The sequence below is a fragment of the Benincasa hispida genome, chromosome 1, assembly GCF_009727055.1.
Source record: "Benincasa hispida cultivar B227 chromosome 1, ASM972705v1, whole genome shotgun sequence".
Lineage (NCBI taxonomy): Eukaryota > Viridiplantae > Streptophyta > Magnoliopsida > Cucurbitales > Cucurbitaceae > Benincasa > Benincasa hispida.
In genome coordinates, this window is record NC_052349.1 from 21,593,186 (window position 1) to 21,615,750 (window position 22,565).

The 22,565-nt window shown below is 36.0% G+C and overlaps 1 protein-coding gene across 2 annotated transcripts in view; it reads left to right on the forward strand.

Annotated features, from left to right (window-relative positions):
• Positions 1-22,565, forward strand: part of LOC120074826 — a 112,034-nt gene that overhangs the window by 85,584 nt on the left and 3,885 nt on the right. Inside the window, exons 41-59 of one of the 2 annotated variants that reach the window (XM_039028028.1) lie at positions 86-244; positions 340-503; positions 628-808; positions 878-1,147; positions 1,246-1,452; positions 1,722-1,776; positions 5,234-5,364; positions 5,481-5,996; positions 6,363-7,181; positions 7,657-7,733; positions 8,047-8,500; positions 8,601-8,687; positions 17,766-17,921; positions 18,018-18,202; positions 18,287-18,826; positions 20,156-20,333; positions 20,422-20,564; positions 20,656-20,782; positions 21,767-21,988. In XM_039028028.1, the coding sequence (XP_038883956.1) occupies positions 86-244; positions 340-503; positions 628-808; positions 878-1,147; positions 1,246-1,452; positions 1,722-1,776; positions 5,234-5,364; positions 5,481-5,996; positions 6,363-7,181; positions 7,657-7,733; positions 8,047-8,500; positions 8,601-8,687; positions 17,766-17,921; positions 18,018-18,202; positions 18,287-18,826; positions 20,156-20,333; positions 20,422-20,564; positions 20,656-20,782; positions 21,767-21,988 (4,671 nt within the window). The remainder of the gene's footprint in view (positions 1-85; positions 245-339; positions 504-627; positions 809-877; positions 1,148-1,245; positions 1,453-1,721; positions 1,777-5,233; positions 5,365-5,480; positions 5,997-6,362; positions 7,182-7,656; positions 7,734-8,046; positions 8,501-8,600; positions 8,688-17,765; positions 17,922-18,017; positions 18,203-18,286; positions 18,827-20,155; positions 20,334-20,421; positions 20,565-20,655; positions 20,783-21,766; positions 21,989-22,565) is intronic. The other variant, XM_039028029.1, reaches the window with a different exon arrangement.

Consider the following 22,565-nt stretch of genomic DNA (forward strand, 5'->3'; position numbering starts at 1 on the left):
GGATGCTGTTTAAAGTTCTGCATCCAGATGCTAATTGATTTGTATAAAATATAGATAGGATCCTTTTCATTGTGTGCTTCTGCAGGCATGCACCTTCCTTGCACGTGCTGATCACAAAATACCATCTAGTCGATTGGCATACACTATAGGTGACTCTGCCAAACCAAAGACACATGAGAATGTAACTGCTGAGATGAAGATTCGGTTTTTCTCTCTGACTGTTCTAGACAGCTTACATGGAATGGTATTGTTCTCCTAGAACTAATATACCGTAATCCAGCATGTGCTGGTTCCTTTGTCTTTAATTGTTAACGATAATCAAATTTTTCTTTACTCTAGATGAAACCACTTTTTGACACAACAGTGACAAATGTAAAATTGGCGACACATGGTTCACTGGAAGCGATGAATGCAGTGCTGATTTCTTCAATTGCTGCATCAACTTTTAACACACAATTAGAAGCATGGGAGCCTCTTATAGAACCATTTGACGGCATATTTAAGTAATTGACAAGCATACTTATGCGTCATGTAGTTCCTTCATATTGGATTTGCCTTCGAACTTAGGCCTGCTTATATGGATGGGGTACTACTCACTAAATATTCTTTAACTTGTATATATGTTAGGTTTGAAACATATGATACCAGTGCCGATCAGCCTCCAAAACTTGGAAAAAGAATACGTATTGCAGCCACCAGCATAGTTAATATTAATGTCAGTGCCTCAAATCTTGAAAATTTCATTGGGGGCATTCTTTCATGGAGACAACAGTTGGAACTTGAAGAACGAGCACAAAAACTAAATGAGGTATTGATCTGGTCAATGATCTCAGTAGTAGGTTAATCCTTTTGTGCTTCTTAAATTATTTCCTTGCAGGAAGCTGTTGACTACCTTAGACATGGAAAGGATGCTACATTCTCAGCATTGGATGAAGATGACTTGCAAACTGCAGTTGTAGAAAATAAACTTGGCTGTGAGATTTATCTGAAAAGATGCGAGGAAAATTTAGATATAGTTGATAAACTATCCCTTGGTGACTGCGTGTCAGTGTGGATTCCACCTCCAAGGTTTTCAGACAGGTTAAATGTAGCCGATGAATCAAGAGAACCACGTTATTATGTTGCAGTACAGATTATTGAAGCAAAGGTTGTATGGATATTAGGGATTTATTAAGTGATCATTGCTTAACGGATGTGGTCTCTTTATTCCTTTTGAACGTGAGGATAATTTTAGCTTTTTTGCAGGGTTTGCCTGTTACTGACGATGGTAATAGCCATAGCTTCTTCTGTGCTTTGAGGCTTGTCATTGAAGGTCAGGTGCCAGGACAACAGAAGCTTTTCCCTCAGAGTGCAAGGACAAAATGTGTCAAACCCTTGATTTTAGGAAACTCTTTACTGGGCGAAGGCATGGCAAAATGGAATGAACTTTTCATTTTTGAAGTTCCTCGAAAGGTACTTCATTTCTTTTTTAGAAAGAGACAATACTCTCAGGTTTCTCATAATAATAACAATAGAAAAATAAAAAACAAAGAAAGAAAGAAAAAGCTGTAAGGATATATGAAAGCTCTCCAATTAAGACAAATATCTTGTTGAGAAAAACCTTCATTTCTTCAACCAAAGTTTCATTTCTTATTAAAATAAACATATATATATGTGTGTATATGTATATATGTCGGACGATGCTCACTTTCAACAAGTTATTAATAGCATTATCTTTGCAGGGGTCTGCTAAGTTGGAAGTTGAGGTCACAAACCTTGCTGCCAAAGCTGGAAAAGGTATGTCGTTGGTTCAACCATTGAGCCTTTGGCTTATTTTCTCTCAACAATTATAAATTTTGAAAGGTGTTCTTTCACCTATTTTTTCTCTCATTGGTTGCTTGGATCAATAATAAAATAAATCTCAATTTTGACGGTCTGTGGTGATGATTTATTCTCATTAGGATGGATAAGATGTTGGAGTTAACATGCAATTAGCAGAAGCAAACAGAATCATTAAGCACTCTACATCTATTTTAGCAACTAAGAAAGCATGTTCAAGAACTAAAATTAGGGTTTGATGATATACCTTTGAAGACTTTCTTCAGTCCACGAGTTGAGCTTGAATCTCCACTCCAAAGTGTTGTAGACCACCACTTGATCTTTCCTACTATTCTCTAGGACCTTAGATTGGGTGGTGGAACCCAAAATGAGCTAAGTTGGTAGTGGAACCTAAAATGAGCTAAGATTAGAGAGAATTTTATGGAAGAAGACTGGTTTTTTGGTGTTTTCGGAGTTGAACTTTTCTTCAACAATTTTTCTGAATTTCGGCAAAAATCTTCACCCTCACCTTAGTTGAATAACCGTTGTTTTATTCAACAAGTTCATGCAACTATCTTGCATGAAGAGGTGACACTAATCCCACTCAATTTGAATGGAAAAATGAGTGTTCAAAGTTGGAAAAACTCACTTAGGGTATTTTTCTCATTTTCATTAAATTTTGAATTAAAATTCAAATTTTATTTTGAAATTAAATTTAAAAAAATGGAAAAAATAATAATATTAATTCAATAATAAAAATTAATTTTAAACAAAAACAATTTATAAAATTAATTTCAAATAATTAATTAAACAACTTTAATTAATTAAACTAATTTAATATCAAATATTAAATTGATTAAACACCGTTTTTCCAACATGAATCTCTATTCATATAACTAATATTTAAATCACATTTAAATATTATCCAATTCTCCAATCTCGTTTAATCCGACAATTAAACGTGTAATTATATCGTATAAAATTACCAATTTCCTTAATTCAAATTTGAACACTTTAATCCATTTGTGAGCTAGTAGGGGACTTAATGGACCTATAGATTATGGTCTCCAACGATTTGAGATTAACTGGCTAAACTCTTTAACTTAATTAACCAACATTCGTTAATTACCGGGTCACCCCACTAAAGCCCAAAAGTTTCACTCCTCTGTAGATATTACATCTTGTCCCTTAAGTCCCACTGACCCTCTAATGAACCATTAGTTTGTGATTTAATCACTAAACTGAGTCTCTCTTGGGCAAATGAGAGGGTGGGGCCCCTTGTTCAAGACCCGGAGTCAACACTTAAGGGAATAACTTCTCTACTATCCCTAAAAGCGGGTAAGAGTGAATTTCATCTTGCACCCTATGTCCCTAGCTATCTACTCGGTCTTATCCCTGAAATGGGAGACTTATTGAGCTGGCGCTGTTGAACCAACCCTCATCCATGCAAATCTAAGGATAATCCCGAATAAATAGAAGTTCATAGTTAGCTCAGGGTTAAGGTTAAGTTACCTAGGTCGTCGCTTTGAAATAGTCTGTCTTAAATAGTAAACAGTATTATAAAGTAAGAGTGACTTATTTCTTGGTTCGATCTTATACAAACTCTTTGCATAGGACGCCCCCACTTGCATGTCTTCACATGAACGAATTAGGATCACTTCGTTTGTAGCACTTTACAACAATTGTAACATCTACAAAGTGGGTCACATCCAATAGTGTCCCCAGAATAAGGTATCCAATGTTATCTAACGTTATCCGTATACTATAGACCATTTTGGCTATTTATTCGAACTTGATCCACTCTTATATCTCCACATAAAGTTCAAGTATTCATGTAATAGCCATGGATCTTAGTTTAATGTTAGGTTATTTCTAAAACGAAATGAGCAATTCAAACATTCAATAACAACTTTATTGAATAAAATTTCAATAATATCTATATTGATTAACAGAATAAGTTTATTGTTTACAAACCACGAGTTTAGGACATAAAACCCAACATAAGGTAGGTCTAACTGATCACAAGAAAGATATTGCATGTCAGTTTCAAATCAAGACCTAGGAACGGTGAAACATTTTCTATGGATGGAATTTGCAACATCGAGAAAGAGTATCTTTGTTAATCAAAGAAAATACGTTCGCGACAAAACAAGGTCACTTGGTTGCAGGGTTGTTGAAACTTCTTTTTAACCTAATTTAAAGCTATAAGAGCAAACTTAAAAGAAATAAAGGACAAGGAATAATATCAAAGATTGTTGGAAGAGTAATCTATTTATCTCATAATCATCTCGTTGTTGCATATGTTGTAGCCATGGTCAATCAGGTTTTGCATGCATATGAGCCGACTCATTTTGAAGTTGCTTACAGAACTCCGAGATGTCTAAAGAGGACTCTTGGGAGGGTATCTTATTAAAAAGACATTGTTATGTTTCCTTCCAAGAAAAAAAGGCATAATCACATCGAAATAGGAATTTTTTTAACAAGAGACAAAAACTTTTCATTGATGAGTGAAAAGAGAATAATGCTCAAGAGATACAAACTCCACAAGATATAACACATGTAAAACTCCACAAGACTGTGAACATAAAAAATAAAAGGTTTAAATACTACTTTAGTCCCCGTACTTTTGGTTTTTGTTCATTTTGGTCCCTATGCTAAAATGTTCATTTTGGTCCCTATACTTTCAACTTTGGTTCATTTTGATCCCAACACTTTAAAAATGCTCATTTTGGTCCTTGTACTTTAAACTTTGATTCATTTTGATCCTTATACTTTTAAAAAGTGACTATTTCTGAGCCCGTCATTTTCATTTTTAAAGGATTAGAATTGTCACTTTTTAAAGTTTAAGGATCACAATGAACCAAAGTTGGAAGTACAAGGATCTAAATTAACGTTCTAAAAGTAGAGGGACCAAAATGAACCAAAGTTGAAAGTATAGGGACCAAGATGAACATTTTAAAAGTCGAGGTACGAAAATGAACCAAAACCAAAAGTATAAGGACCAAAGTAGTATTAAGCCAAAACAAAATAATAATAATAATAATAAAGTAAAACGAAAACATATCTGAACATAAAATGATAGAAAAAGATATAACAAGACCTTATTAAGCACAAATGAAGGCTGCCCAATTTAAGTTGATATCTTGAAGAGAGTAGCCCTCAAAAGATTCGGATAAAGAGCACCAATCATGATCGAGGCCTTTCTGTTTTGATGTTGCAGATATAAAAGAGAACCTTCTGTCTCAACTCCTTGATCATTGGGAACCTTTCTGTTTCCCAATGGGCATATTTAGGGGCTGGAGAACCTTCTGCACTGTTTCTCTTTCTTTTTCTTTTTTCTTTCTTTTCTTTTTTTTAATATAGTTAGTTTTTAGGATGCATTGCAAGTTCATCATAGTTGCTACTTCCTCTAAGTGTTTGTGCTTCCATAACACAGGTGAAGTTGTCGGTGCTCTTTCCTTTTCTGTTGGACATGGTTCAAGTGTGCTAAAGAAGATTGCTTCAGTGAGGATGGTGCATCAGACAAATGATTTTCATAATATTGTGCCATATACGCTAAAGAAAAGAGTGAGCTTTGTGGAAAAATTAAGTTCTGGTTTCTCTTGCAAATGTTGATGTCATTGCACACAACCCCTTCTGTATACAATTTTTGGTAGTTCACTATTTTAATCCTTTTTTCTTAGTTTCAGCCGAACAATCCTGAAGACATGGCTGACTGTGGAATCTTGCTGGTTTCTACTTCATATTTTGAGAGGAGGACAATTGCAAAATTTCAAAGGGATGCAAGAAATGAGAATCTCATTGATAGAGACACAGGTTTCTGGGTTGGGCTTTGTGAAGATGGAGAATGGCAAAGTATTCGTTCCCTACTTCCGTTGTCCACCGCTCCCATATCATTACAAGATGACTACATTGCTATGGATGTTGTCATGAGGAGTGGAAAAAAACATGCAGTTTTAAGGGGGCTTGTAACGGTGGTAAATGATTCGGATGTTAAATTGGATATCTCCATCTGTCATGTCTCTTTAATACAAGGCCACGATGCCTCTTTTGGAACTGGTAGTTTCGATATTGTGGTTGAAGAAACTTTTGAAAATCAACGTTTTCATCCAAATTCTGGATGGAGTGATCAGTTACTTGGCTTCCGTCATGACGATCCAGGACATTGGAGTACAAGGGACTTCTCACATTCATCCAAGGTTAGTTTTTTTTTTTTTTTTTTCTTTTAAGTGATGACTTGTTATTCATATGGTTGGATTGATAGTTTCTTAGAAAAAATAATAAAGTAACTGAAGTTGGATTCTTGTTCTCTAGTTTCCTTTGTCTTCTCCATTGGTCATTTTCTCTTGCTCTGGGTTCTGCGTTCTTGGCCTTTATTTTGGCATTTTGTTTGGTTTATTATTTCCAATGTATTTCACTACTTGTCCTTTTCTTAGTGGAGATCTATAATTTTGAGCCTTAGTCTTTTTCTTTATATCATCGGTTTCTGTCTCAAAAATTGATGTTGGTTTCTTTTTTGTAGCTATGATCACAAGCATCTAACCTTTCTGTTGCTTTTTCTGAAGGATTTCTTTGAACCACCCCTTCCTCCTGGATGGCAGTGGACAACAGCATGGACTATTGATAAAACACAATATGTAGACAATGATGGCTGGGGATATGGTCCTGACTTTCATTGTTTGAAGTGGCCTTTAACCTCTTTCAAGTCTTGTAAAAGTTCTTCTGATGTTGTGCGCCGGAGGCGTTGGGTTCGTACAAGACAGAAATTACCTGACCAAGGTGTAAATTCTTTAAAGACTGATTTAGCTTCCATAAACCCTGGAGCTTCTGCTAGTTTACCATGGAGAAGCACATTAAAGGATTCTGATCAGTGTTTATTGGTTCGTCCTTCTGCTGATCAGCTCATGACCCAATATACTTGGGGTCGTGCGGCTTTTGTTGGTTCTGTCTATGCATGTGGAAAAGATCAGGCTTTTACTGATCAGGGTTTGCTGGGTAAACAGGCTACTTCGAAGCAGGAAAATAAAATTTCCAATCTTGCATTCAAGTTGAATCAGCTTGAGAAAAAGGACATGCTTCTTTGTTGTAGTTCTGGAAACAAACAATTTTGGTTGAGTATAGGCGCAGATGCATCAGTTCTCCATACTGAACTAAATGCCCCTGTTTATGATTGGAAAATTTCTGTCAACTCTCCGATCAAATTGGAAAGTAGACTTCCTTGTTCTGCAGAATTTACTATCTGGGAAAAAACTAGAGATGGGAAATGCATTGAACGAAAAAATGGCATAATTTTTTCGAGAGGTAGTGAACAAATATATTCAGCGGATACTCAGAAGCCTTTATATCTTACCTTATTTGTTGAGGGTGGTTGGGCTCTGGAAAAGGTAGAAATTCAGTTTTTTTTTTTTTTTTTCTTCTTCACTATTTTGAAAATTTTGCCCTTGGCACCTGAATATTGCTTATTGCTTCAGGTTGTCCCTTTGAACTTATAATTTCTATTTCAAGTAGTTTTCCGATTGAAAAAAAGTTTATTTTTCTCAATTCTCTCGATCTGCAGCCTCCATCACAATTTTGTGGTTTTATGTTAAGAATTTGTTTTAAAAATTAAAAAGTCAAAAAGAACTCTCTATTAGCAATCTTTATTTATTCCCAAATTGCTGTATTGTTAAGAAATATGTTTGAGTTTTTCTAAGCATGGGACTGTTAAGAAGCAAAACTGAATGTGCAGATTTGAGTAGTGCTAAAAAGACTAGATCATTGAAAAGCTTACTCAAAGTCTATGAAAGTAAAGGTGTAACTTTTTTCTTTTACATCATAATGACATTTAACTTCTCTCTTCTTTCCTAAATACATTGTCAGGATCCCATTCTTCTGCTAGATCCCACGTCTAATGACCCTATCTCACCATTCTGGATGGTTCATCAGAAAAGTAGAAGGTTGTCTCTCCTTGCTGCCTTTATTTTGTTCATTTGTGTGTTATGGCTACTCCCCCCCCCCCCCCCCCCCCCCCTTCTCTCTCCCTCTCTCCTCAATTCATTATTTGTTAGCTTAAATGTGGATACTTGTGATGGATAATGTATTTTCAAATTTCAATGATTTCAACGGGCTTCTTTTTGTATTCCCTTGAGCCTTGATGTCTTTATCTCGTTCGATATTTGGTCAAATTGCAGTATATGTAAAATTTTCGTATGTTACCTCACAAAATCTCATTCATCATTTGTCTCCGTTTTATCTTTATATTTTATGCAGGAGACTCCGTGTGAGTGTTGAGCGAGTAATGGGGGGGACTACTGCTGGTCCCAAAATTATAAGGTTTCATGTTCCTTACTGGATCGTTAATGATTCGTCTCTATCTTTGGCTTATCGAGTGGTTGAGTTGGAACCCCCTGAAAGTGTAGATTCAGACTCTCTGGCACTGTCAAGAGCTGTTAAGTCTGCAAAAATGGCCTTGAGAAATCCTATAAACTCGCTGGACAGGAGACATTCTAGTGTAAGAAGAAATGCTCAAGTCCTTGAAGAAATTGAGGACACAACTCCAGTTCCTAGCATGCTTTCTCCCCAAGACTATGCCAGTCGTAGTGGTGCAGTGCCATTTACATCTCAGAAAGAAACGCATGTATCACCTCGTGTCGGCATTTCCATTGCAATGCGCAACTCTGACATTTATAGTGCAGGCATTTCCCTCCTTGAGCTTGAAAACAAGGTGATTTGATGTGCAGGAAAAATTAACGACGCAGTTAGAATATTTCCTATTGTGTATCTCACATAATTTGATGCTCATTGAAAATGCATTGATGTGTCAGGAACGTGTTGATGTAAAGGCTTTCAGTTCTGATGGATCTTATTACAAGCTTTCAACTCTTCTAAGCATGACTTCCGACAGAACAAAGGTTTGATATGCTTACAACAGTTCAATTGGATTGAGTTTCCTTGTTTTGGAGTGCAGTGCATAAATAAATTCCTATCTCTAAGTTGTGATAATTCTTTTGCAGTTGATAAAGTATAGTTAGGAACGTGCTTTGTTTTCTTGTAAAATATTTAAGAAGAAGAATTTCATTATCTCAAAGAAAATAAAGATTACTGAATCGTATACGTTTAGTAGAATTTACATCAGATAAAAAAAACAGTCCTTAAATTTATTTATGAAATATACATGGAAAAGAATCGACTGTATAAAAGGTAAATTATGAAAGATAATGAAATAGAATCCTATAGGCTCGATAAATCTTCTTGGATATGGACAAACGTTCTGGTCATCTAAATGCTCCCCTTCACGCTAATCCACGGATGCCTCGCACTCTTGTTCTTACCCTTAAACAAGTCAATCAATCCAAATTCGAATAACTTATGGCACAATGAGTGTTTCTCATCTCTCACCCCCTTGAGAAAATGGTTTTAGAAAATGAGTTTAAAGAAAAGGTTTTTGCAAACTATAAAACTCTTAGGTTTGAGAAAAAATCAGAATACTCTATTCATTCACCAAAAATATGAATATATACAAGTGTAAAAGCATAGAAAAGGAAAATATCACAAAATATTTACAAGAATGGAAAACCCTAACTATAGAATTATAACACGCCCCCTCAAGTTGGAGCATATATGGTAATCATGCCCAACTTGTTACATAGATAATCTATACGTCTTCTATCCAATGCTTTTGTGAAGATATCTCCTAATTGTTCTCCAGTCTTCACATATCTTGTAGATACCAACCCTTGTTGAATTTTCTCACATACAAAATGGCAATCAACTTCAATATGTTTAGTCCTTCCATGAAATATTGGATTAGACGCAATATGAAGTGCTATTTGATTATCACACCACAACTTTGTCGGTGTGGTAATTTCAAATCCCAACTCAACAAGAAGTTGATATATCCAAATCAATTCACATACAGATTGTGTCATTGCACTATATTCTGATTCCGCACTTGAACATGACACCACATTTTGCTTCTTACTCTTCCAAAAAATCAAATTACCACCAACAAAAACACAATACCCTGAGGTTGATCTTCTGTCTTCTTTAGATCTTGCCCAATTGGCGTTTAAGAAACATTCAATATTAGTATGACCATAATCCTTATATAATAAACCACGCCCGGAAGTAGCCTTCAGATAACAAAGAATCTGTTCCAATGTAGCCCAATGATCAACTATAGGGCATGACATGTACTGCTCACAATACTTACTGAATAGGCTATGTCGTGTCGAGTCACTGTAAGGTAATTAAGTTTTCCCACTAACCTCCTATATCTTTCAGGATCTTTTAACAATTTTCCATCTTTTGTCAGTTGTAAGTGAGGCATCATTGGGATACTACATGGCTTAGCCCCTAGCTTTCCTGTTTCAGTCAACAAGACAAGTACATATTTTCTCTATGATAATAGAATTCCTTTCTTGCTTCTTATTACCTCAATTCCTAAGAAGTATTTCAACATGCCCAAATCTTTTGTATGGAATTGACTACGAAGAAAGGTCTTTAGAGACTGGATACCTAAAGCATCATCACCAGTAATCACAATATCATCCACATATACGACTAATAAGATGACACCACCCTCAGATCTCTCAAAAAAGACCGAATGATCTGACGTGCTTTTTCGCATTCCAAAGCTTTCAATCACCTGACTAAATTTACTAAACCAAGCTCGTGGGCTCTGCTTTAATCCATACAAGGATTTACGAAGGTGACACACCATTCCATTCTCCCCCTAAGCAACAAACTGTGGCGGTTGCTCCATATACACCTCTTCTTGAAGATCACCATGAAGAAATGCATTTTTAATATCAAGCTGATGTAAAGGCCAAAAATTGATTAAAGCTAATGAAATAAACAATCTCACAGATGCCATTTTTGCTACAGGAGAAAAAGTATCAGCATAGTCAACGCCATAAGTTTGTGCATAGCCTTTCTCTACAAGGCGCACTTTTAACCGAGCAACAGAACCATCAGGATTGACTTTAACTGCAAACACCCATTTGTAACCGATAGCCTTCTTTCCTACAGGGAGAGATTAAATCCGAAGTACAATTATCATCTAAGGCAGTCATCTCCTCCACCATTGCGGCACACCAACCAGGATGAGACAAAGCCTCATGAACAGTTCTAGGGATGGATACAGACTCTAAGTATGCAATGAATGAACATGTGGAAGGCAACAAATGGTTATATGAAACAAAAGAGGAAATAGGATGAGCACATGTACGTTCACCTTTACGAAGAGCAATAGGAAGATCATCACTCGTTTCTGGATCCAATGACGAAAAAGACTCTGGTACAGGGCATGAAACTGAAGGAGGTTGTCGTCGAGTATAGACCTTAACGATGGATGGAAGAGTATAGGTAGCCACAGGTAGAGATGAATTAGGAAGAGGACCAGAAGGAGAAATGCTAAAAAAACATTATTTTTTCTCTTATTAATCTTAGGAGGAAAGAATTTCTTAAATAGAAGAAATATCCAATTACAAATAAGGAAAAAAGAAAATACAGCAAATATAATACAATAAGTACAATATAAAATTTCACAATGAGGGAAATAATCAACACTCCTACTCAAGCTGGTTTGAAGATATCATTCATAGCTAGCTTGTCAATCAACTTGTTGATTTGCCAGTTTGGAAGACCTTTGGTTGACACATCTGCGATTTGCTCTGCTGTCGGGAGAAAGGGAATGCATATTATTCCTGCATCAATCTTTCCTTTATGAAGTGTTTATCAACTTCAATATGTTTGGTCCTATCATGAAGGACTGGATTGTGGGAAATGGAAATTGCTTACTTTTTATCACAATAGATGCCTATGGGCATTGTCTAAGAGAAATTAAATTCTTCCAATAGTCTTCTTATCCATATGCCCTCACAAATACCATGGGCTAATACTCTAAATTCTGCTTCAGCACTACTTCTTGCAACCACACATTGTTTTTTACTTCGCCAAGTAACTAGATTTCCTCAAACAAAAGAGCAATACCCCAAAATAGATCTTCTATCAGTCATGCTTCCTGCCCAATCAGCATTAGTGTAAACCTCAATGTTTAGGTGGTCATGCTTCGTGAATAATATACCTTTTCCTGGAGTACCTTTCAAATATCTCAAAATTCTATATACTGCTTTAAAGTGAACTGACCCGGGAGTATGCATGAACTGATTTACTACACTAACTGTGAAAGCAATGTCAGGACGTGTGTGAGAGAGGTATATGAGTCTCCCTACAAGCCTCTGGTACTTTTCCTCTTCTTTTTCAGTTGCATCAACCAATTTTAAATTTTGCTCAATAGGAGTTTCTGCTATCTTACAACCAAGTAAACCTATCTCATTCAGTAGGTCCTGGTTGACAAGAATGCCATTTTTAGATATGGCAAACTCCATTCCTAGGAAATATTTTAAGGTTCTCAAGTCCTTGATTTGAAAATCATTAGTAAGGTTTTTCTTCAAGATATTCAGTCCTGTCTCATCATTACCTGTAAGAATGATATCATCAACATACACTATCAAAGCGACCAACTTACACTTCCAGTATGTTTATTCATTCACCAAAGATATGAATATATTGTACAAAGCATAGAAAAGGAAAATATCACAAAATATTTACAAGAATGGAAAACCCTAACCATAGAATTATAACACAAAGATTTGAAAGCATGTTTGAGAAAAGAAAGTTTGTCGTAGACTAAAAAGCAATAAGGGACAACATGACTTAATAGTTTACAACTCTGAGTATGAAGGTATGGTGATTAGTTTTACCATCATATAATATATTATAAGTATTTTTGTGACGGTCACCCTTGCATATACAAAGTGGCGAACAACCACCTACAAAGAGAAGTACAAGGAAAGTAAACTAACTTGCAAAATAAAAGAATGATAAAAAGGGATCAAGATGGGCATGCGGCCATGGGCAACATGCCTTGGACAAGCATGATCGTGACACCATGCACTCCTTATCTATAATCTGATTAGGATGACTTTTGGTGAGTGTAAAACTCTTAGGTTTGAGAAAGAATCAGAATTCTCTATTCATTCAGCAAAGATATGAATATATACAAGTGTACAAAGCATAGAAAAGGAAAGTATCACAAAATATTTACAAGAATGGAAAACCCTAATTATAGAATTATAACATGCCCCCTCAAGTTGGAGCATATATGTTAATCATGCCCAACTTATTACATAGATAATCTATACGTCTTCCATCCAATGTTTTCGTGAAGATATCTTCTAATTGTTCTCCAGTCTTCACATATCCTGTAGATAGCAACCCTTGTTGAATTTTCTCACGTACAAAATGACAATCAACTTCAATATGTTTAGTCCTTTCATGAAATACTGGATTAGACGCAATATGAAGTGTTGCTTGATTATCACACCACAACTTTGTCGATGTGGTGATTTCAAATCCCAACTCAACAAGAAGTTCATATATCAAAATCAATTCACACATAAAATGTGCCATTGCTCTATATTTTGATTCTACACTTGAACGTGACACCACATTTTGCTTCTTACTCTTCCAAGAAATCAAATTACCACCAACAAAAACACAATACCCTGAGGTTGATCTTCTGTCTTCTTTAGATCCTGCCCAATCGACGTCTGAGAAACATTCAATATTAGTATGACCATAATCCTTATATAATAAACCACGCCCGGGAGCAGCCTTCAAATAACAAATAATCTGTTCCAATGCAGCCCAATGATCAACTGTAGGGCATGACATGTACTGACTCACAATACTTACTGAATAGGCTATGTCAGGTCGAGTCACTGTAAGGTAATTAAGTTTCCCACTAACCTCCTTATCTTTCAGGATCTTTTTAGCAATTCTCCATCTTTGTGAGCTGTAAGTTGGGTATCATTGGGTACTACTGGCTTAGCCCCTAAGTTTCCTGTTTCAGTCAACAAGTCAAGTACATATTATCTCTGTGATAATAGAATTCTTTTTCGCTTCTTATTACCTCAATCCTAAGAGTATTTCAACATGCTTAAATTTTTGTATGGAATTTGACTAATAAGAGGTCTTAAGAGACTGGATTCCTAAAGCATTATCTCCAGTCATCACAATGTCATCCACATATACGACTAACAAGATGACACACCCTCAGAATCTTTAAAAAAGCTGAATGATCTGACCTGCTCTTTCGCACTTCAAAGCTTTCAATCACCTGACTAAATTTACCAAACCAAGCTCGTGGGCTCTACTTTAATCCATACAAGGATTTACAAAGGCGACACACTGTTCCATTTTCCCCTTGAGCAACAAACCCTGGTGGTTGTTCCATATACACCTCTTCTTGAAGATCACCATGAAGAAATGCATTTTTAATATCAAGCTGATGTAAAGGCCAATGATTGATTGAAGCTAATGAAATAAACAACCTCGCAGATGCCATTTTTGCTACAGGAGAAAAAATATCAGCATAGTCAATGTCATAAGTTTGTGCGTAGCCTTTCGCTACGAGGTGTGCTTTTAACCGAGCAACAGAACCATCAGGATTGACTTTAACTACAAACACCCATTTGCAACTGATAGCCTTCTTTCCTGCAGGGAGAGAAACTAAATCCCAAGTACAATTATCATCTAAGGCAGTCATCTCCTTCACCATCGTGGCACACCAATTAGGATGAGACAAAGCCTTATGAATAGTTTTCGGGATGGATATAGACTCTAAGGATGCAATGAATGAACATGTGGAAGGCGACGAAGGATTATATGAAACAAAAGAGGAAATAGGATGAGCACATGTACGTTTACCTTTACGAAGAACAATAGGAAGATCATCACTCGTTTCTGGATCCAATGACGAAGAAGACTCTGATACAGGGCATGGAACTGGAGGAGGTTGTCGTCAAGTATAGACCTTAACGATGGGAGGAAGAGTAGAGGTAGCCACAGGTAAAGATGAATCAGGAAGAGGATCAGAAGGAGAAATAACTGTGTAGACAAGGAAATTATCCTCTAATTCCTTATGCTCCCCCTGACTCTTATTCGAAGAGAAAGATGGCGATGAAAAAAATGGGGTATGTTCAAAAAACGTGATATCAGAAGAGACTAAATATTTATTTAGACTAGGACAATAACACCTATACTCCTTTTGGACATGGGAATAACCAAGGAAAATACATTTTAAGGACTTTGGATCCAGCTTGGTATGCTGAGGCCGAACATCCCGAACAAAGCAGGTACAATCAAATATTTTGGGTGGAATGGGAAACAAATGTTGCTTGAGGCATAAAGTATGAAAAGGTATCTCACCTTTAAGAATGGAAGAGGGCATACGATTTATTAAGAAACAAGCTGTGGAAACAGCATCAGTCCAAAAGAATTTTGGAACATGCATCTAAAACATCAAAGCTCTGGGGGTCTCAAGGAGATAACGATTCTTTCGTTTTGCAACCCCATTTTGAGATGGAGTATCGACACAAGAAGATTGATGAAGAATGCCATGGGCATCTAAATAAGACTTGAGTGTATGAGAGAAATATTCCTTAGCATTATCACTTCGTAGGATTTGAAGAGCACCACAAACTGAGTTTGAATTTCAGCATGGAAGTTACGAAAATGAGAAAGTAACTCAGAACGACTTTTAATTAAATATAACCACGTAACACGAGAATAGTCATCGAAAAATGTAACAAAATACATAAACCCTCCTTTGGACTCAACAGGACATGGACCCCAAACATCAGAATAGACTAATTCAAAAGGAGCACTAGCTCGTTTATTAACTCGAGGATACGAACTCAAACAATGAAATTTAGCAAACTGACATGACTCACAATCTAAAGAAGACAAATGTTGAAGTTGTGGACGAAGACTCTTCAACACAGAGATAGACGGATGACCCAAATGACAATGCTCTTCAAAGGGAGACGACACACTAGAGCATGTGATGGCCGTAGGTGTCTGTGGTTCAAAGATGTAAAGACCTCCAAATTCCTGCCCTTTACCAATAGTCTGTTTCATCATAAGATCCTGAAATAAGCAATAACAAGGAAAAAAGGAGAGACAACAATGAAGATCACGAGTGAGTTTACTAACCGAAATCAAATTAAACGATAAATGTGGTAAATTTAAAACTGATGACAAAGAAATTGATTCAGTGAGATGAACGGTTCCTGATGCTAAAACAGAAGTGGAGGTTCCATCAGCTATAGTGACATTAGGTGAAGAGGTAGATGTACAAAGGTTAGAGAATAAATTGGGGTTACCTGTCATATGGTCTGTAGCGCCAGAGTTAATGACCCATTTTGACGTGGAGGAAAGAAGGCATTTAGAAATGTTACCTGTCTCTGCGATGGTCGTAATGGGAGTAGAAGATGATGCCCTCAATGACTCTTGATGCTGAAATTTAGCAAACTCCTTTGTAGAAATCGTAATTGACTTGTCAAGATTATCAGGTGTAGAGGCGACATGTGCAGAGGGTGATGGCATCTTCTGACCCTTATTCAGTAATCTTCTGCATTCACGTTTCGTATGGCCAGGTTTATGACAATAATAGCAAATAACACCTCCTGGATTTGATCTCCATGAATAGTAGTTGGATCCATTCAACTTGTGTTCAGTTACTTTTGACACCATAGGAACAATCTCAGACATTATTGGTTTCTTATCAGCCATTACCTCAAAATAATAGACACTGGATAGCAGAGAATCAAACCCTAATTTACCGAAGAGATGTCTTTACAAGCAGTGAGTATATCTATATATCCCAAACAAACACACCACCAAGAAAAGCCAACAACACTGAGGAAACCCACAGAAGACGGACGAAAAATGACGGCGCACGCGCCTACACGCGCCGGCACGTGGATGGACAGCAAACTGGAACAATCGGCGCGTGAGCCTCATGCGCTGGTCAGATGGCAACCGGACTTTGGGGTTTTGTAGATCGGCGGCTGGCCAGTGTCGAAAAAACAGCTTTTTTTTTTTTCCGGCGGTGGCGGCTTACGGCAGCGTCGGCGGTGGCTAACAACGGTGAATGAACCGAAGACGGAGACTGTGAGCAAAAGTGTAAACTCACCTCTCCACAAAACCCTAAACTATCACAAATGAATTCTAAATTCTCAAACCCTAAGGTTCATAAAACCCTAAGTTTGTTTAGAGAGCTCTGATACTATATAAAACTCTTAGGTTTGAGAAAGAATCAGAATTCTCTATTCATTCAGCAAAGATATGAATATATACAAGTGTACAAAGCATAGAAAAGGAAAATATCACAAAATATTTACAAGAATGGAAAACCCTAACTATAGAATTATAACAGTGAGATTATTCGATAGTGTTACATCTGAACATGCATAAGCCCACTAGCATTGCGGCAATGTGTTCAAAACGAGTGCTGTCCCAGATTGTAGTCATAAAATGATCTGCACTTTCCATCATCTCTGCAACACAAAAATGTACATCTGTTGATAGCTGCGAGACATTACCTGATATGCTTGATTGAATTGTGAAGTGTGGTATTGTTATTGAGAAGGCCAGGATGTCTATGTTGATAATTTCATGCAGTAAAGCACTGACCTGCACAATAGCTTTAGCTTTATAGCTTCAAAATGAGTTGGTCCAATTGAGACTTACTGCAAATACAATGTTTGAGCCTGTATGAGATTAATAAATTAGTCTATCCACAAGTTTTATATCGATCTTTATTCTTGACTTACTATATCTATATGTATATTTCAATAGAACAAAATAATAGAGGGTAGAAGCTCCTAATCAATCTCAGAGGGCTGGAATCCCTCCATAGAACGACTGCCAGCCAAAATACTAACTTGCCCTGTCCCAGCAAGGAAGGCTAGACTCTTTCCTCAGACAAAAATTCTGAGGGATTAGTCTTCTCTCTGACTTTGCACTCATTGAAAGTCCTAATGTTACAACGCAATTACTGTAGCCTTATTATTCTTGTTACCTTCTGATTCCAAGTTGTTTTTTAGCCACTGCAGTTGTAATTATGATATCTTTTTCAGGTTGTACGTTTTCAGCCTCACACACTGTTTATTAATCGGCTGGGATGCAGTCTCTGTTTGCAGCAGTGTGATTCTCAGCTATCAACATGGTTTCATCCTTCTGATCCTCCGAAACCCTTTGGATGGCAGTCCTATGCTAAAGTTGAACTCTTAAAGGTTTCTACCGAAAACAGAATAAATAAACAAAATAACAAGACCTTTGGTTTCTCGGACAAACTTTCATTAACCAAGTTCTTTTTTTCTTCTCTTCAGTTGCGGGTTGAGGGGTACAAGTGGAGTACTCCATTTAGCATTCACAATGAAGGAATGATGCGAATTTGCTTGAAAAAAGATGGTGGAAATGATCCATTGCATCTGAGGGTGGAAGTGAGGAGTGGAGCAAAGTGCTCGCGCTATGAAGTTATTTTCCGTCCCAATACATCATCTGCACCTTACAGGTAAGTTAATCTAAATAAAGTTTCTTGGAAATTTAGAACTTAATACAAGACTGTAATTGTTCCACAATGTGTTTTTACATGTAGGATTGAAAACCGTTCAGTTTTTTTGCCAATACGCTTTCGGCAAGCTGATGGTACCAATGATTCATGGAAGTTGCTTCTTCCTAACACAGCTGTTTCTTTTCTTTGGGAAGATCTAGGTAGAAGGCACCTGTTGGAACTTCTAATAGATGGTTCCGACTCATCAAAAACAGACAAGTACGATATTGATGAAATTTCTGATCATCAACCTGTTTCCGTCAATGGTGGACCTTCTAAAGCTTTGCATGTTACTGTAGTTAAAGAGGATAAAGTTAATGTTGTTCTAATTAGAGATTGGATGCCAGAAAATGAACCTGGAAAATTTTTAGGTGGACGTCATATGTCACCTTTATCAAATCCTCCTAGAATTGATTTGTATAGTTCAGAATCTGCAACCATCTCGGATTGTGAATATCATATTATTATGGAATTAGCTGAGCTTGGAATATCTCTTGTTGACCATACCCCAGAGGAGATATTATATTTGTCCGTGCAAAATCTCCTTCTAGCATATTCCACAGGCCTGGACTCTGGTATCAGTAGGTAAGGTTGTTACTTTCAATCTGTATATTAAGGTTGTTACTCTCTTGATATTAAGAGTCTAGATCTGTTCTTGCTATGTATTATTTTTCACTATGGTTTCTTGAATCTCTAATGCTAAAAGAGTCAATAAACGGAAAGAATAATCTTTCTGCATTACCAGAAAACTAACCTGTAACAATAGAAATATATTAAACAACGGAAGTTCTTGTTTGAATTTCTACTACTTTCAGAAATTTGTGTTTAGGTTTGAACTTACAATTAAGGGTTTTATTATCTATAATCAACTATACCACCCCATACTTCACAGCAGTCTCAATTCCTTTTTTTTAAAAAAAAAATTATTTATTTTCTTTCAAAAAAGATCTTAATTTCCTTTTTTCCTCGAGTATTCTTCAATCTAGTAATCTTGAATTCTTCTCATTGGATGCTTGTATTTAGTCTTAAGTTACAGCTAGAAATGAACCTCTACATACTTGGAGCTTTTTACATTGATTATTTTGGGTTGTTTGTGTCTTATTTTGGTCCCTACTCGTGCTTTTTGTCATTTGGTTCCGAATTGTTCAAACATTATGTTTTAGCTTCTGAAGTTTGTATAGAAAATAATTTTGTTCTGTCATTCATCATTTAATAAATTATATAATTAAAAAGCTAACATAGGCACATATTTCGTTCATTTATCTAATCAATAGATGTCTACATAGATTAGTACATGAATTCACATACAGTAGGCTAGGTATTGGAACTAAACAGATTTAAATTCTTGTTAAATGGCAATGAAAACGTGATGGTAGATGCTAAAAATAAATTTTAAAATTTTGTATGCATAGTGGAGGAACTGAAATAGGATTTTCACTTGTAATTTACTATGTAGAGTAAATCTATCTCTAACCAAATTTGAAATTCCAATATGTTGAAATATTGATATAATAAAATTTTCCATAACTCATCAGCTTAAGCTTTTAGATTGATTCATGATTTAGCATGGTGTTAGAGCATGAAGTCTTCTCGAACTCTATAATACCATTTCCTCCTCCATTAATATTGATTTTCCATTGTTAGGTCTTCGACAAATTTTCAAGCCCACAAGTGGGGAAAATGTTGAAATATTTGTATAATTAAATTGATTTAAGCTTTTGGATTGATTGGTGATTTAGCAGTTAGAACAATATTACTTTAATGCATTCATAAGCTAACCAATCTGTATTACCTGGTAGTGTGCAATATTGGAGATAAGTCACCTGGCATAAAGATTTTGAGAGATGCACTTGTGTTTTGTTGCTCCAAAATGATGTTGAAACTTTACCTGTTTTGGTACTTTGTTTGATGCAGGTTGAAACTTAGAATGTCTGGAGTACAAATTGATAACCAGTTGCCATTGACTCCAATGCCAGTTCTTTTCAGACCGCAGAGAATTGGGGCTGAGACTGATTATATCTTGAAATTTTCGATGACTATGCAATCAAATGGGTCACTGGATCTCTGTATTTATCCATATATTGGCTTTCATGTGAGAATTCGGGTGTTTCTAATTTATATATAAAATATGATTTAGCAACCATTGAAACTGAATTTTTTTCTTCTTTTCGGAGCCTCAGGGTCCTGAAAGTTATGCCTTTTCAATTAACATTCATGAACCAATAATTTGGCGCCTTCATGAAATGATCCAGCTTGTTAATCTAAGTAGATTACATGATACTGGAAGTACTGCTGTTTCAGTGGATCCAGTTATCCAGATAAGGTGCATAATCTATCTTATTCTTTAGTTCGGATTGATGTTTTATATGGACTGCTTTCTTGGAATTGTTTCTTAATCTAACTTGGAAATACAGAGTTCTTCACATATCAGAAGTTCGATTTAGACTCTCTATGGCTATGTCACCCAGTCAACGGCCAAGAGGTGTTCTTGGGTTCTGGTCCTCACTTATGACTGCATTGGGAAATACTGAGAACATGCCGGTACGTTTTATGTTTTTTCTTTTGTGCTGCTTCGTACTTTCAATTTCTTCCTAGATAATACAGAAGCTGAAGTGTGGCGTATAGTTGGTAGATTTTGAATGAGATGCCAAAACAAAGGGAAAAGTACTTTCCTGGCACGTTTTTCTCTGAACAAAGAACAATTATAGCCCTAAATATATGGAGAAAGAACTTTACACTAGTAAATTAACCGCAATAAAGGAGAATCTCATGGTGATAAAGAAATATATTTTCCTCAAAATAAAGGAAAACAAATATATAGTTGAATTTGCACGAATAGAGAAAGAAATATTTCCCTTTAATGTTGCATGTAAAATGACACCCTTCAATTGGAATTGAAAGTGTGTATTGTTCCCAGCATCTTTAGTGTCTTGAAGGTCAGGTTTTTGCAGTCCTTGCATAATATATATTACCTCATTGGATGAGAGATTAAAGATATGCGCATATAGTTTTATTAACTCGTTCTCAAAACATCCTTTAAAGTGTTTGTAAACATATATCAGTTTAGTTTTATTATTTTCGATTATGGTACCATGATTGTTTTTGAACAACTTATTTGATTAATCTCATGGGAAAATTTACCTAACCTTTTTATGTTTTAAAATTCTTAGTATTTTAATATCCTATATTGGTAACCATCAGGTGGCTTGAAAAACTAGTTTTACTTTTTTATTTGTCAAATGACCACTAGGCCAGCCGTAGTGGTTAAGCTTGGTTTGATGATGACATTCATAGTATTAGCTTTCTCATTAAAATAATAAAGTTTGGAAATGGGTTTGTGTTATGCAATTTGTGAATAAATGATTGGATTAAATGTTTTCTCAACACTTGCAAACTGTAACTACTCTCTGAATGCGGACTGCCATTTGGGTTTGTAGTGATCTTTGAATGATAACATCTCTGGTTTCAAGCTCCTTTTCAGAATAATACATCTGAGAACTTAACTCTTGACCTATTTTTTATCAGATTAGAATAAATCAAAGGTTTCGTGAGAATGTCTGCATGAGGCATAGTTCGATGGTCAGTAATGCTATATCAAGCATTCGGAAGGATCTCCTTAGCCAGCCTCTTCAACTTCTCTCAGGTGTCGACATACTGGGTAATGCAAGTAGTGCACTTGGGCATATGAGTAAAGGTGTGGCTGCCTTGTCGATGGACAAAAAGTTCATACAAAGCCGTCAGAGACAGGTGTCTACAAATATTATTGTAGTTTTTTTTTAATATAGTGCTGCAGATTTGAAACACTGCTACTTGTGTATATATATAGAGACACACATTCAGGGGTTGTTTGAGGCTCTGAGTTGAGTTCTAAAGTCTGGACACTAGAGTTAATATGTATGTGGACTTCAGAAGTCTGTGTTTGAGGTGTAAAGTTGAGTTCTTAAGTTAGTGATATCTGGTGTAGCTTTTTATAAATTAAAAAATTATGATTTTTTGGTAGTTATTTTGTGTCTGCTTAACTTTTTGTTTAACCCTTCAATTGTACACATTTCTTAAATTATTAAGACTCAATTGATATTAACGGCAAGTATTATGTAAAATGTTAGAGATGTTCACATGATAATTTGGCAATTAAAGGATACTTTTTTCCGATGTGTCATATATATTTATTGTGGCTTTATGTCGATTATTAGTTTTAATAAAGACATGTATTTGAATTTCAAGACAAGTCTACACAATAAGTTTAAGTTTCAAGTAATGCAGTTTTGATTCCATATTGTCGGCTCGTCACATCTCGTTTTAAGTTCAGTAAGGTACTTTTGGT